Raw genomic sequence first — 11,790 nt, forward strand, 5'->3', positions numbered from 1 at the left:
TTCTCATCCTTCCTCTCCACTGCGATTAGCTCCAGCCTAGGCCGCCCCCATCCAGTCCTGAGCACTCTGCCCTCTCAGACTGACTCAGGGAAGTGTGCGAAGGGCACAGAGAATGTGGGCCTTTTGGAAATCGAATTCAGCATCTTTTTGTCAATGAGGCGTGTGTAGAGGAAAAAGACAGGGAGAGAGAAAGTCTAAATCACACTTAGCATCAGGGAAGACTATCCCCACTAGGGCTGATCGTAAGCTCAAAGAATGACCAAAGATAAAAGAAACAAATACCTAAGAATCCAATTTGGTTACATAAAAATCATTTGAGAGTTATTTGTCTGGTCTGATTACAATTATAACAGGTGGTCCACAGTCAGGGGTCAGTGACGAGCATTTTCAGAGCATTCTCAGGAGTCAGACTAGGTGAGGTGCTTCTGGATCTGGAGCTGAATGATACTGGCAGGCTCTCTGCTCTTAGGGAACTCACATCCCTCCCATCCCAAAGAGGTAAGACTGATGGTTTTCAGTGATTGCGATTAAATGCCAGAGATATTAGAAAAGCTCTACATTAAATGTCTGTAAATTATAAATCACCCAGCATATTATGAAGGAGAAGTATTTTAATAACAAACTTTTGAAAGACGGCTCACATACCTGCCATCCATCTCGGATCTTCTGATTGAAGATTCCATATTCATATCGGATGCCATATCCATAGGCTGCAAGTCCCAGGGTAGCCATGGAATCCAGGAAGCAGGCTGAATCACAAAAACATGGGCAAAGGCAGAGTTATCAGGGTTAGTCCAAATTCCATCTTCCTTTAAAAGACACGGTAGCCACAAAACATTTTTTCTCTGAAAACCCACATTTGTATTTTAAAGCACAGAGTCAGCTGTGCAGTGGGTATTGTTTTAAAATAACATTTTAAAATTATAAAATGAATATTATATAGAGAAGTTAGAATATACCAAAATGAATACAGAGGAAAATAAACAGCACTGACTATCTCGCCATTTAGAAATAACACTGTGTACGTGTTGGCATCTCATTTGAGAACAGAGAAGGAAGCTGGCCTGCCTGAGACACATCCATTATTGTGTCTGTCACTCACACTGCCCTTTCTAAGGGAAGCTCTCTCTGTGGCCCCTGCTTGAAAAGATAGCCCCAGGAGAGTGTAATAATTTACATGGGTCCACCCAACCAACTAGCTAGACATCTGTGGCAGACTCTTTTTGGCCAGTGGAATTCCAGTGTTGTTCAGGTATCAAGGGGCCATATGCTTCAGGGAGGCTGGGCCAGGAAATGAATCTTGCTTTGGTCTAAGCCAATCGTAGTAATTCTATTTCCTTCACCAGTGATTGGTTTTGGAATGGACATGTGATGACCTAATGAGAGGTGCTAGGAAGTCTGCTAGGTGCACTGAAAGATTTACTTGCTCCTGCCACCTTTTTTTCCATGGGGGAAAGCCAGAAGAACCACAAAGACCCAGAGTCCTGACGGAATCATGCTGTTGAATAAACTCATCTTGGAGCAGCCTAAATTCTGGAGTCTTTGTTTAGTCGGTGATAACACACATCTTGTCAGTTGAACCAATTTTTGCTAGATTTTCTGTTACTTGTAGCCAAGAGCATTAATGATAAAGCCCCGATCCAGAGCAGCCAATCCAAAGGCTGCACAGGGGTGCCTGGGTGGCTCAGTCGGTTGAGTGTCTGCCTTTGGCTCAGGTCACGATCTCAGGGTCCTGGGATGGAGCCCCTCATTGGGCTCCCTGCTCAGCGGGGAGCCTGCTTCTCTAGTGGTTCTGCTCCTCCCTCTGTTCCTTCTCTCTCACTCTTGCTCACTATTTCTCTCCCTCAAATAAATAGATAAAATCTGAAAAAATAACAAAAGCTAGGCAGTGATCTATGTTGTGGCCAAATTCTACGTGAGGGGTTATACCACTCTGATTGTCCTTCTCAGGAATCGGAACTGAGAAATATACAGAGAATGAGGGAACACACAATAGGATCTAAAATGGAAAAGAACATTTGCAGATCACACAGAAATGGGCTGAGTTAGATTCATGGTGGGCTCTAAAACAGAATCCACAAAGGCCAATGGCTAATGCCATCAAGTTACTGGAACCTCACAGTGGTCTTCTGGTCCCTGTGCTCACGTGGCCTGACTCTGCTCCAGTTCCTGCTCTCTCAGATCTGTGGCCATTTGTCTTTCCTGGGTCCTGATCAAATTATTCTTAGAGCCTGACCAGAACGGGGTCTCAACCTTTTCCGTCAGTCAGAGATGAGGCCATATAATGAGAATCACTCAGCCTGGTTCACCACTTCACTCTTTGACCTTATCAGCCAACTGAAGGAGCAAGGTCATTCATATCAGGCACAGAATGGGGTTAACCCAGCCAACAAATAGGCCTGGGGCTTTACATAAATGAAAGGCAGGCCGGTTGTCATTCTTAGATGTGTATGCCACTGGTTCTGCTGGTCTTCCTACAGCCTCACGGAAAGCCTACTGAACTGTCCAATGGCTGACATTACAAGGTAGTAAGTATCTCTAATATGGATAGTAATGTTAATGCACACTGCCACTAACGTAAGGATTAAATACCATGAAACACACACAAATGGATTTCCAGCAACTCGAAAGTGTGCGTAAATTTAGAGATATTAAAATCATTCTTGAAAAAGAAGAAATAGATTATTTTTCAGAGTGAAATCTGATAAAGAAATGTACGGTGGTACATTTTTATTATTTATCTTCAGTGTAAATATCAGGAAATAGAATGGCTGGTCACAGGGAAGCATATTTTTTATTTAATGCAGTTGGTATTAGCTTTTTAACGTTTTCCTTTACATTTGCAGAAAAATCATTTCCTGGATAAAGCACTTGAATTGCATCCATATAAAAAAAGGTATTAAGGAACTAAATCATACCACTAATATAGTAAGTGTACCATTGCCTACCAGTCAATCAGAAAGCAGACTGTCAAGGGCACAAGACAACAGCGCAATGGTGAAACAACTCAGGTCACCCCTCACAGGTTCGTGAAGTGAGCCGCTGTGGACAAACAGCAGTGAAGGGAAGGGGCCACTTGGGAAACCCTGAAGAGCACAGGAAGGAGCTGGTTAACTGTGGGCTTTTAAGCAATGTCTCCAAGGGTTTTAAGCAACATCTCTTTGGTTCAAGTTCCCTTCTCTGCTCTTTGTGTAGAACTGATCAAACCACAGTGCAAACTCAAAGACAAAAATACCTGTAAGCCAGGTCATACTTTGCACTCTTCCTAGAGAGCCTGTCTGGTTCTTCCAAGCACAGTCACGCTGGGCATGTGAGGAGCCGTCAACCGGCCAGACAGCACATAACACCCTCATGATGTAACTTACCGGCAAGCCTCCCAAGACCACCATTGCCAAGCCCGGCATCTTCCTCAATTTCTTCCAGCTCCTCCATATCCAACCCAAGCTGGAGACGAAAGGAAAGCAACATTGGATGCAGGCACAAATGCAGGCCGTTTCAGGAAGCACAGTCATTTCTTCAGTCTCTGGGTCGGGCCTCCAGGGTCCTGTGGGGACTCAGTTCTGTCAGCTCCCTCACAGTGTTCTGACATAAGAGGCCCCCAGCAGATGCTGGAGACTGCACTGCAAACCGTACCAAATGGCCAGCAGCAGTGTGCGTGGGGAGGAGTGTGTGCTGCTAAGGGCCATCCCGGTTCTGTTAGTTAGCTCTCTGACTCTGGGCCACGTAAATCTCTCTGTGCTTCTCCTCTCGTTTTTTTTTTGTTTTGTTTTGTTTTTTGTTTTTTAACTAAAGATTTTCTTTATTTATCTGACAGAGAGAGAGAGATCATAAGTAGGCGGAGAGGCAGGCAGAGAGAGGAGGAAGCAGGCTCCCCACCGAGCAGAGAGCCTGATGCGGGGCTCGATCCCAGGACCCTGGGATCATGACCTGAGCCGAAGGTAGAGGCTTAACCCACTGAGCCACCCAGGTGCCCCTCCTCTCTTGTTTAAGAAAGTGAGGAAAACAGCATCTGCCTGATTTAGGGCTATTATGAACTAAATGAGTGTATACAAATAAAGCATTTAGAATTACCCTGAACAGATATTCCTCAATAAATATTAGCTATTACTATTTCTTAAAATTATTATTTTTTTGTGTGCAGTAGGGGTAAAACCTCAGGAATGGTCTAGTGCCAAGCTGACACTAATTGGGCTGAAGGATTTTGAAAACTATCAAAGAGTATGAGGTCAGACTTCTGGGATGGAGTAAAGTTCATCTTTTTATGACCACAACGTATTTACTCAGTAGAGTCAACGGTTGTTAACCCAAAATTGGTTACTGAGTCACTGCCCATGAGGCCTGGGACCAGAGAGCACCCTGGGAAACAGCCCTGAGGGCCAGCTGGATGAGGGTGAAAATCCTCTACTTCTTTCTGAAGTGGGAAAGAGACTATGGGAGGCCAATGGACATCTATGACCTTGCTGATGGACAGAATGGGTTGCCAGCCAGCTCCCTGCCCCCGAGTGTTTGGCTCGCACAACCGGAGGCTGGTTGGCACCAGTGTGGACTCATGTCAGGGCTGAGTGGTCCTGGAGACCCCTTTGGGCTGCTCATCTTACAATGAGGAAACTGATGGCTAGAGAGATTAAATGGCCTCCCCTATGTTGACTAGATAGTAATCTAGCCCATGCTTGGCTAACAGTGGTTTGTTGTGAAAATAACTGTATTCTTATCTGAAAGTGAGACAAGCCATTAAATTAGACATTATTTTAAAAATGGGAACATAACTGACAGATTTACAAACAGACACATAAGTTAGAACCATGCTTGAAGCTGATGCCCAGGTTTCCATAGAATCACCTACTTGGATCCCCACCCTTCCACCAAAGGTGACTTTCTCACACAAGTCTTAATAACTAAACCTCCTGAGAGTTCAGAAATGGCCTCGCCTCTGTTTATTTCTGAAGGGGCTTTCAAATGCGCTTCCCGGTGACCAGGGTTTACTGGGGTCCTTGTGCAAGCCTACAACACAATGTGGAAGCAGCTTAAGTAATAAGTATCACACCACGGTGTAAATCGAGTAGCTGTGAACAAACAACAGTAAGGTAAAGACGAGGCCGCTCTGGAAACCCTTCAGGGCTAATGCTAACACTCAGGAACTTTTCAGTTCTAAACATGGGAAGTCTACAGTAGGCTGTAAACCTCGAGGAGGCTGACGTAGGTTACTTCATCCACCTGGTTAGATGCCAGGCCAGGCGAGGTGTTTTTATTTTCACATGCTATCAGGGGAAGCAAAGAACAGGGACATGGAGGGGAGCTGCAATGATTCTTTCATAGAAAATACCTAACCGCCATGAAAGAAACCAGCCCTTCGTGACAGCGGCTGGCCACACGAGACAATACCATGGCAAGGACAAGGAGCCGTTTGGACTGGACGGTCTCTCATTTAGAATGTGTCTTTGCAAATACAGACTCCTCCTTTCAGTCACATGAAAAGGATTAAGAACTATTTGTTTTTTGGCAGGGAGATCCCTGAAGCTCGGGGGAGGAACAGTTAAATACTTTCCATAAAAACAAATTAGCATAATAAGTTTAAGACCCCGAGCTCCTCATTTAAGGAGGCAGTGTATTTTACAGCTCAGTAATCAGTAAAGAAAGTATGTCAATGTAATTTTAAAAACTTATTATTTATACATGTTGCCTTGATACATGAATAACAGTCAAATTTTGATCATTTTTAAAACTAGATAGGAGGGGGGGCTTGGCTGGCCCCGTTGGTGGAGTGTGTGACTCGATCTCAGGGTTGCAAGTTCCAGCCCCACACTGGATATAGAGATTATTTAAAAATAAGTTATTTAAGGGACGCCTGGGTGGCTCAATCATTAAGCATCTGCCTTCGGCTCAGGTCATGATCCCAGAGTCCTGGGACTGAGCCCCAGATGGGGCTCCCTGCTCAGCAGGTGCTTCTCCCTCTCTCACTCCCCCTGCTTGAGTTCCCTCTCTCAAGGTGTCTTTCTCTGTCAAATAAATAAATAAAATCTTTAAAAATTCTTTAAAAATAACGAAAGTACATAAGAGCCCAAAGGCTTGTTCAGATGCTAATTCCTAAGCTGTAATTTTCTGGGGAGTGCTGTCAAAAACTGACAGCAGAAGAAAATTCTCATGAGGCAAAACCAGTTCTCTAACTTTGTTTCTCTTAAACCAGAGATCTCCACTAGTTTATATTTCTAATTGTAATAGCCATAGCTAAGGAGAAATTTTTCACTTTTTTTTTTTTTTGGTGTTACATTCCCAAGGTTCATGAATTGAACTTGAAATTTAAGGGGAGAGAATGAAAGAAATATGCAGAAAACGTACCTGGTAAATGGCCTCATCACAGGCATTTTGCAGGCCAAGGTTGATCATGGTATTCTGTAATGTTCGGCCCATGTAAAATTCCAAAGAGAGGTAATAAACCCTCTGAAACAAAGAGAGGTCAGGTGAATGCTGTAAGGCCAACACTATTTGTCATACAAACACAAAAGGTCACCGATAAGACACAAACAGGCCAGACCAAGACAGGTTCAAATGAGACTCCAAACGATGGATGAAAGACTAAACACAAGCAAGACTGACAGCTGGCTGTGAGAAAAACCATTTTATACCCTTCTTTTGGCAAAGTAGTTTTTATCCCCGGGGAGAGAAAACCAAACTCCTCCAACTAATTAGATTCACTGTTTTGTGTGTGTGTTTTCCTTCCTGTTCACGAGCCTCATGAATTAAGCATATGTTTGGGACAAACAGAAATCACACTGTCACAGCTCATCACTCATTTTGTAACATACTTATATGATGATATTCAGGTGAGGTTGACTGTGATCATCTCAACTCATCCAGGAAACATAAAGATTAACTCCTTCGAGATGCACACAATGGCTAGAACATAGCCAGTGTGTCTGATTACTGCAAGTAACACTACAATTAATTATTTTAGAATAAAATGATTCTAGAAAGGCCATAGTCTAGCAAAAACAAAAGACTACCTCAGGTTTACTGGTGTTTGTCCTTAATGAAGTGGGAAATTTCTCTAACAACTTAGCAACTGTTTGCCTTTGACCTAAAGCCAGGTAAACACTTTTTGAGATGAAAGTGAAAGGTGCCAAGGTCAGAGTTGCCTAAAACCTTTCAAAATACAATCTAAGTTTAACTAATGAAAGGTTTTATTTATTTATTTATTTATTTATTTATTTATTTATTAGACAGAGATCACAAGTAGGCAGAGAGGAAGGGAAGCAGGCTCCCTGCTGAGCAGAGACACCCCCCCCGCCCCCCATGGAGGGCTCGATCACAGGACCCTGGGATCATGACCTGAGCCGAAGGCAGAGGCTTTAACCCACTGAGCCACCCAGGCGCCCCTAAGTTTAACTAATTTAAAAAAAAAAAAAAAGGAAGATCAGTGAGTAACTTCATCATCCCCTTTTACAATACCTTACTTTCCATATCACTTCCCCTTTCCTTTTCTGCCAAACATGAAACAAACATCTAGAAATGCATCTATATAAAGTCACTTCAAAGTTTAGGGACTCCTTCATTACCCAACAGGAAAAACCCAAAAGAAAAGTATTTGGTCAACCCAAAAATATAAAAAGAATATATCTCAATATCACAAATGCTTATTCTAATATTTAACTATCTAATATTTAGCTACCTAATATTTAATGCATTACTTACACATTTTATATTTAAAATAAAAAGTATTACGGGCGCCTGGGTGGCTCAGTGGGTTAAAGCCTCTGCCTCAGGCTCAGGTCATGATCTCAGGGTCCTGGGATTGAGCCCCAAATGGGGCTCTCTGCTCAGCAGGGGGCCTGCTTCCCCCCCCACCACCCCCATCTGCGTCTCTGCCTATGATCTCTGTCAAATAAATAAATAAAATCTTTAAAAAATAATAAAAAATAAAAAATATTATATGAAAATGTCAACTTAGAAATTTCACTTTTTCCCATGTTCATCTTATGAAACAATTGAATTCTAAGTGTTCCCATGGATTGTCAACATCCATATCTTAATGGGTCTTAACACATGATTTTCCACAGCATATCTCTATTATTTTTATCCAAGGTGTCTGAATATCTATAATGCTGCCATTAGGGACCTCATCAGCTTATTAGCTGCTTCTAAGTCAGGAAAAGGTATCTTTTCTGAGGCGGAAACAGGCCAGGAAAGTGCATGGCCCCACTCCTCTCCCCCTCCAAGGATACAGCCCACATAGGAGGCTACCATATCACAGGAAAGAATACGTCAAGCCACAAGCCACATTTGCATAACATTAGGGCAGTTTTTTTCTGTTCTTCTCTGTGTATTCATGATCTTGATAATAAAATCACTATATATTGCTTTTTATGTTTTATGATCTATAATAAGCTTGTTTGTAAATATAGTACATATATATATCCAACACTTCCAATTGTGAGTTCACACCCCCAGATGACTACACCTGTGTTAAATTCCTTTGGTTCCCCCCCACCCCATTAAAAATATTTTATTTATTTATTTAGAGCAGGAGAGAGAGAGATCCAACAGGGGGAGGGGAGAGAGGTAGAGGTGGGGAGAGGGACAAGCAGACACCCCGCTGAGCACGGAGCCCCATGCATCAAGGTTACCGGAGAGGCTTGACCTCAGGACCCTGAGATCACGACCTGAGCAGAAATCAAGAGTGGGACACTTAACCAACTGAGCCATCCAGGGGCCTCTCTTTGCTTCCTTTTTCATGATTCTAAATTAGCATAGACTTCAGACATTTTAAGATATTCCTAAAAAATGTTGTTGCTTAAAATAAAGTTATTGAAAAAGCACCTCATTACACAACAGACTTCATAAGCACATGAATTTAAGGTGATTTCCTATTTTCCCTTAAGTAATTTTTTTGGGGGGGAACCTCACCTCACATTTGGGGATCAAACTTGAAAATCTTGAAAAACTGATCCTCTTAGTCAGAGGTCTCTAAACACTTAAAACATATTCCTGGTAGCAAAATATTTGAACATCTCCAATACACCTTATAAATTATATGCATCTACTACTATTACTACTGATATTTTATGTAAATTTTCTGTAAAGTGGACATTTTTGAAAGGCTTATAAAGAAGGCATAACAATAACCAATATTTTAAAATGTTATTTTTAGTCCTAGCATCAAGCAGAAGACCCAGATACTTCTGGGAAGATCTACGAACAGGTGACAACACAACTGTAACTTGCAGGACAGTCAAGAGTTGAGCATGGAGACACATGGTGGGGGGGGTGGCATCCCAAGTGACAGGTGTATTGTGGGCAGAGGCCCAGATGTGGGGAGTACAGGGCATGGACAGGGACAGCAGGTCGTTTTGGTGGGAGAGCAAGGTGAGCCCAAGAGGGTAATGGGAGGTAGGATAGGAGGGATCGGTTCACCTGAACTCCATGACTGTGACAGGCAGTGGGTGCCATATTTGAACAGAGGGCAAGATGTGTTGCTTTAGGAAGTTTAAGTGGCTACAGCACACAGAATGAGATGGGATTGCATACCCAAATGCCTTCAGGAGCCAGGCAGAGAAAATAAATGTGTAATGAGAGTCACATGAAACAACAAGTCCTGGGCCAAGAACTGGGGTGTATGTGTCCTGCTCGAAGGCACTGAAAATTTAACTGCTTAAAGGCGTGTTCCTGGCCAAATGAAGCACAAGAGCTAGCCATATCCAGCCGCACGCTGCCAGCTGCCAGAGGTCTACTTCATACACCAGTAGCCTAGGCCTCCAGCACAGAGAAGGGAGAATGCAGGAGTGGGTAATTTCAAGAGAACCCACAGGAACGGACGGACTTTGGCAATGTGCTGAATGGGAGATACAGGAGGAAATCAAAGGTGAGACCAAAGTTTTGTGTCTGGGTGACAGGATGGCAATGCCGTTAGAATTACATACAGAAGATAGCCAGGATTCAGATGGATGATGATCTGAGTTTGAGGAAATAGGGAGAGGTCTAGGTATGTTCACTGAGCACTCAGAAATGCAGGAACGGAGTCTGAAAAGGAATCCAGGCCAGAGGTCCAGATTTGGGGTTCATCTGTATGGAGAGCAGGGGAGATGGGAGGAAAGCGTGGACAGACTTACTGGCTCCGCTCTGTGTTCTAATGAGGGCAGGAACCTTCTGCTTAGGGGAATAACTGCCACAGCAGAGATATTTTATTAACGAGTGGAATGAATCTCGTTCACTGTGGTATCCCCAGCCTATCCCCATCAGAATACTTGGTTTATACCTGCGCTGAGGCAGGAAAGTGCTGTCCAGTGGAAAACTAGCCAGAGGACTGGAGAACAGTAAAGTACCAGATAAGCCAATGGAGGAGAAACACACAAGGTGAATGTATTCTGTGGTGCTAAAGGCTATGGAGGTGTATGTGTGTGTGTGTGTTGGGGGAGGCTAGGTTCTAAAATATACTCATCAACTCACTCTCCAGTTTAAAAACTTAAAACAGGGGTACCTAGCTGGCTCAGTCCTTAAGCATCTGTCTTCCGCTCAGGTCACGATCCCAGGGTTCTGGGATGGAGCCCCCCATCAGGGATCGAGCCCCCCATCTGGCTCCCTGATCAGCGGGAAGCCTGCTTCTCCCTCTCCCACTCCCCTGCTTGTGTTCCCTCTCTTGCTGTGTCTCTCTCTGTCAAATAAATAAAAAAAAATTTTTTTAAATAAAAAAAAAGCTTAAAAAATTTTATTTAATGGGAGGTGCAGCCCCTTCTATGCAAATAAAAAAAGTGCAGTACACATAAGTACACACCAAGTGATTTCTAAGATTATATTTTAGCAGCTGCCACCTTTGGGTAGAGATCTAGGCCTCTAGGGTGTGGAAGCATTTGAAAGCTTTGTAACAGCTGCAGTTTCTTATTACAAGTATTTACTTTCTTTTGTTCATGGGTTCTTTGAACTAGTCTTCTTTCTCCCCATGTTTTTACATATTAAAAATATTCCTAATAGATGTTTATATGCATTCCCCACTGCCTCCTTCACCCTTTTCAGTACGCCCCCAGCCAGTCTGTCCAGTTTTCTCTCCCAATACATACTCACACCCCTCTTTCTCTGCACAACACAATGCTTCTCCCTGCCAGATCCTTTCCAACCTCCCCCGCACCTCCTAACCTTCCAACATTGGCCAGGTGGAAACAGTGCCCCTCTGTGCGCCCAAAAGCTCTCTAAGGAACCTTGCGTCCCAGCCCCTGCGCGGTGGATAAGGGTGGTCAGGCACAGTCTACCCCAGCAGCTTCTGGGGTAGGGCTTAGAGTCAGAGCACCGCCTTCCCCTCCGCCTCCATCCCCGCAGGAAACAAGGAAGTGCAGGAGCTCCACACCCCACTCGTCGGAACTGGTGGGCGTGACTGGGCGGAGTTCTGACAGTGGGGCGGGACCTCTGCTCCTCCCTCTTCACCTCTCTCAGACCCCAGAGAACCCAGGTCATCCACGGATCCCCCAGGCCAGCCCCTCCAAAGGATCTAGGGGCAGTGAGGCACGCTCCTTCGACTCTTCTGCCTTCTCTCCACTCCCCCCACCCCATCCCGAGTCACCGCTCTTATGACCATTTGACGGGCGTCTGTGTTTATCTCCCTTCCCTAAACATTAAACTTAGCCGGAGCACGGCTTTCGTCGGTTTTGCTCGGGGCCTAGATCCGTGCCTGGCTTTCACCCAGGAGGCGCCTATATCTCCCATTAAATGCTGATGTGGATGCTCCCAAGTTTCGGAAATCAGCGGACAGACAAGGGAGGCCCGGGCGCCCGCTCCCCGGCTGCCGCGGGAGCCCAGGGCGCGGCG

At 44.3% G+C, this 11,790-nt stretch overlaps 1 protein-coding gene across 3 annotated transcripts in view; it reads right to left on the bottom strand.

Moving 5' to 3' along the window:
- Positions 1–11,790, bottom strand: part of LOC111159401 (glycogen phosphorylase L) — a 47,706-nt gene that overhangs the window by 35,306 nt on the left and 610 nt on the right. The window contains exons 2-4 of one of the 3 annotated variants that reach the window (XM_022521833.1): positions 6,337–6,438; positions 3,366–3,444; positions 646–749 (exon numbers count right to left, since the gene is read on the bottom strand). In XM_022521833.1, the coding sequence (XP_022377541.1) occupies positions 646–749; positions 3,366–3,444; positions 6,337–6,438 (285 nt within the window). The remainder of the gene's footprint in view (positions 1–645; positions 750–3,365; positions 3,445–6,336; positions 6,439–11,790) is intronic. The other 2 variants (XM_022521838.1, XM_022521847.1) reach the window with 2 other exon arrangements.

The sequence above is a fragment of the Enhydra lutris genome, unplaced genomic scaffold (assembly GCF_002288905.1).
Source record: "Enhydra lutris kenyoni isolate GAN:26980312 unplaced genomic scaffold, ASM228890v2 scaffoldscaffold4, whole genome shotgun sequence".
NCBI classification, from domain to species: Eukaryota; Metazoa; Chordata; class Mammalia; order Carnivora; family Mustelidae; genus Enhydra; species Enhydra lutris.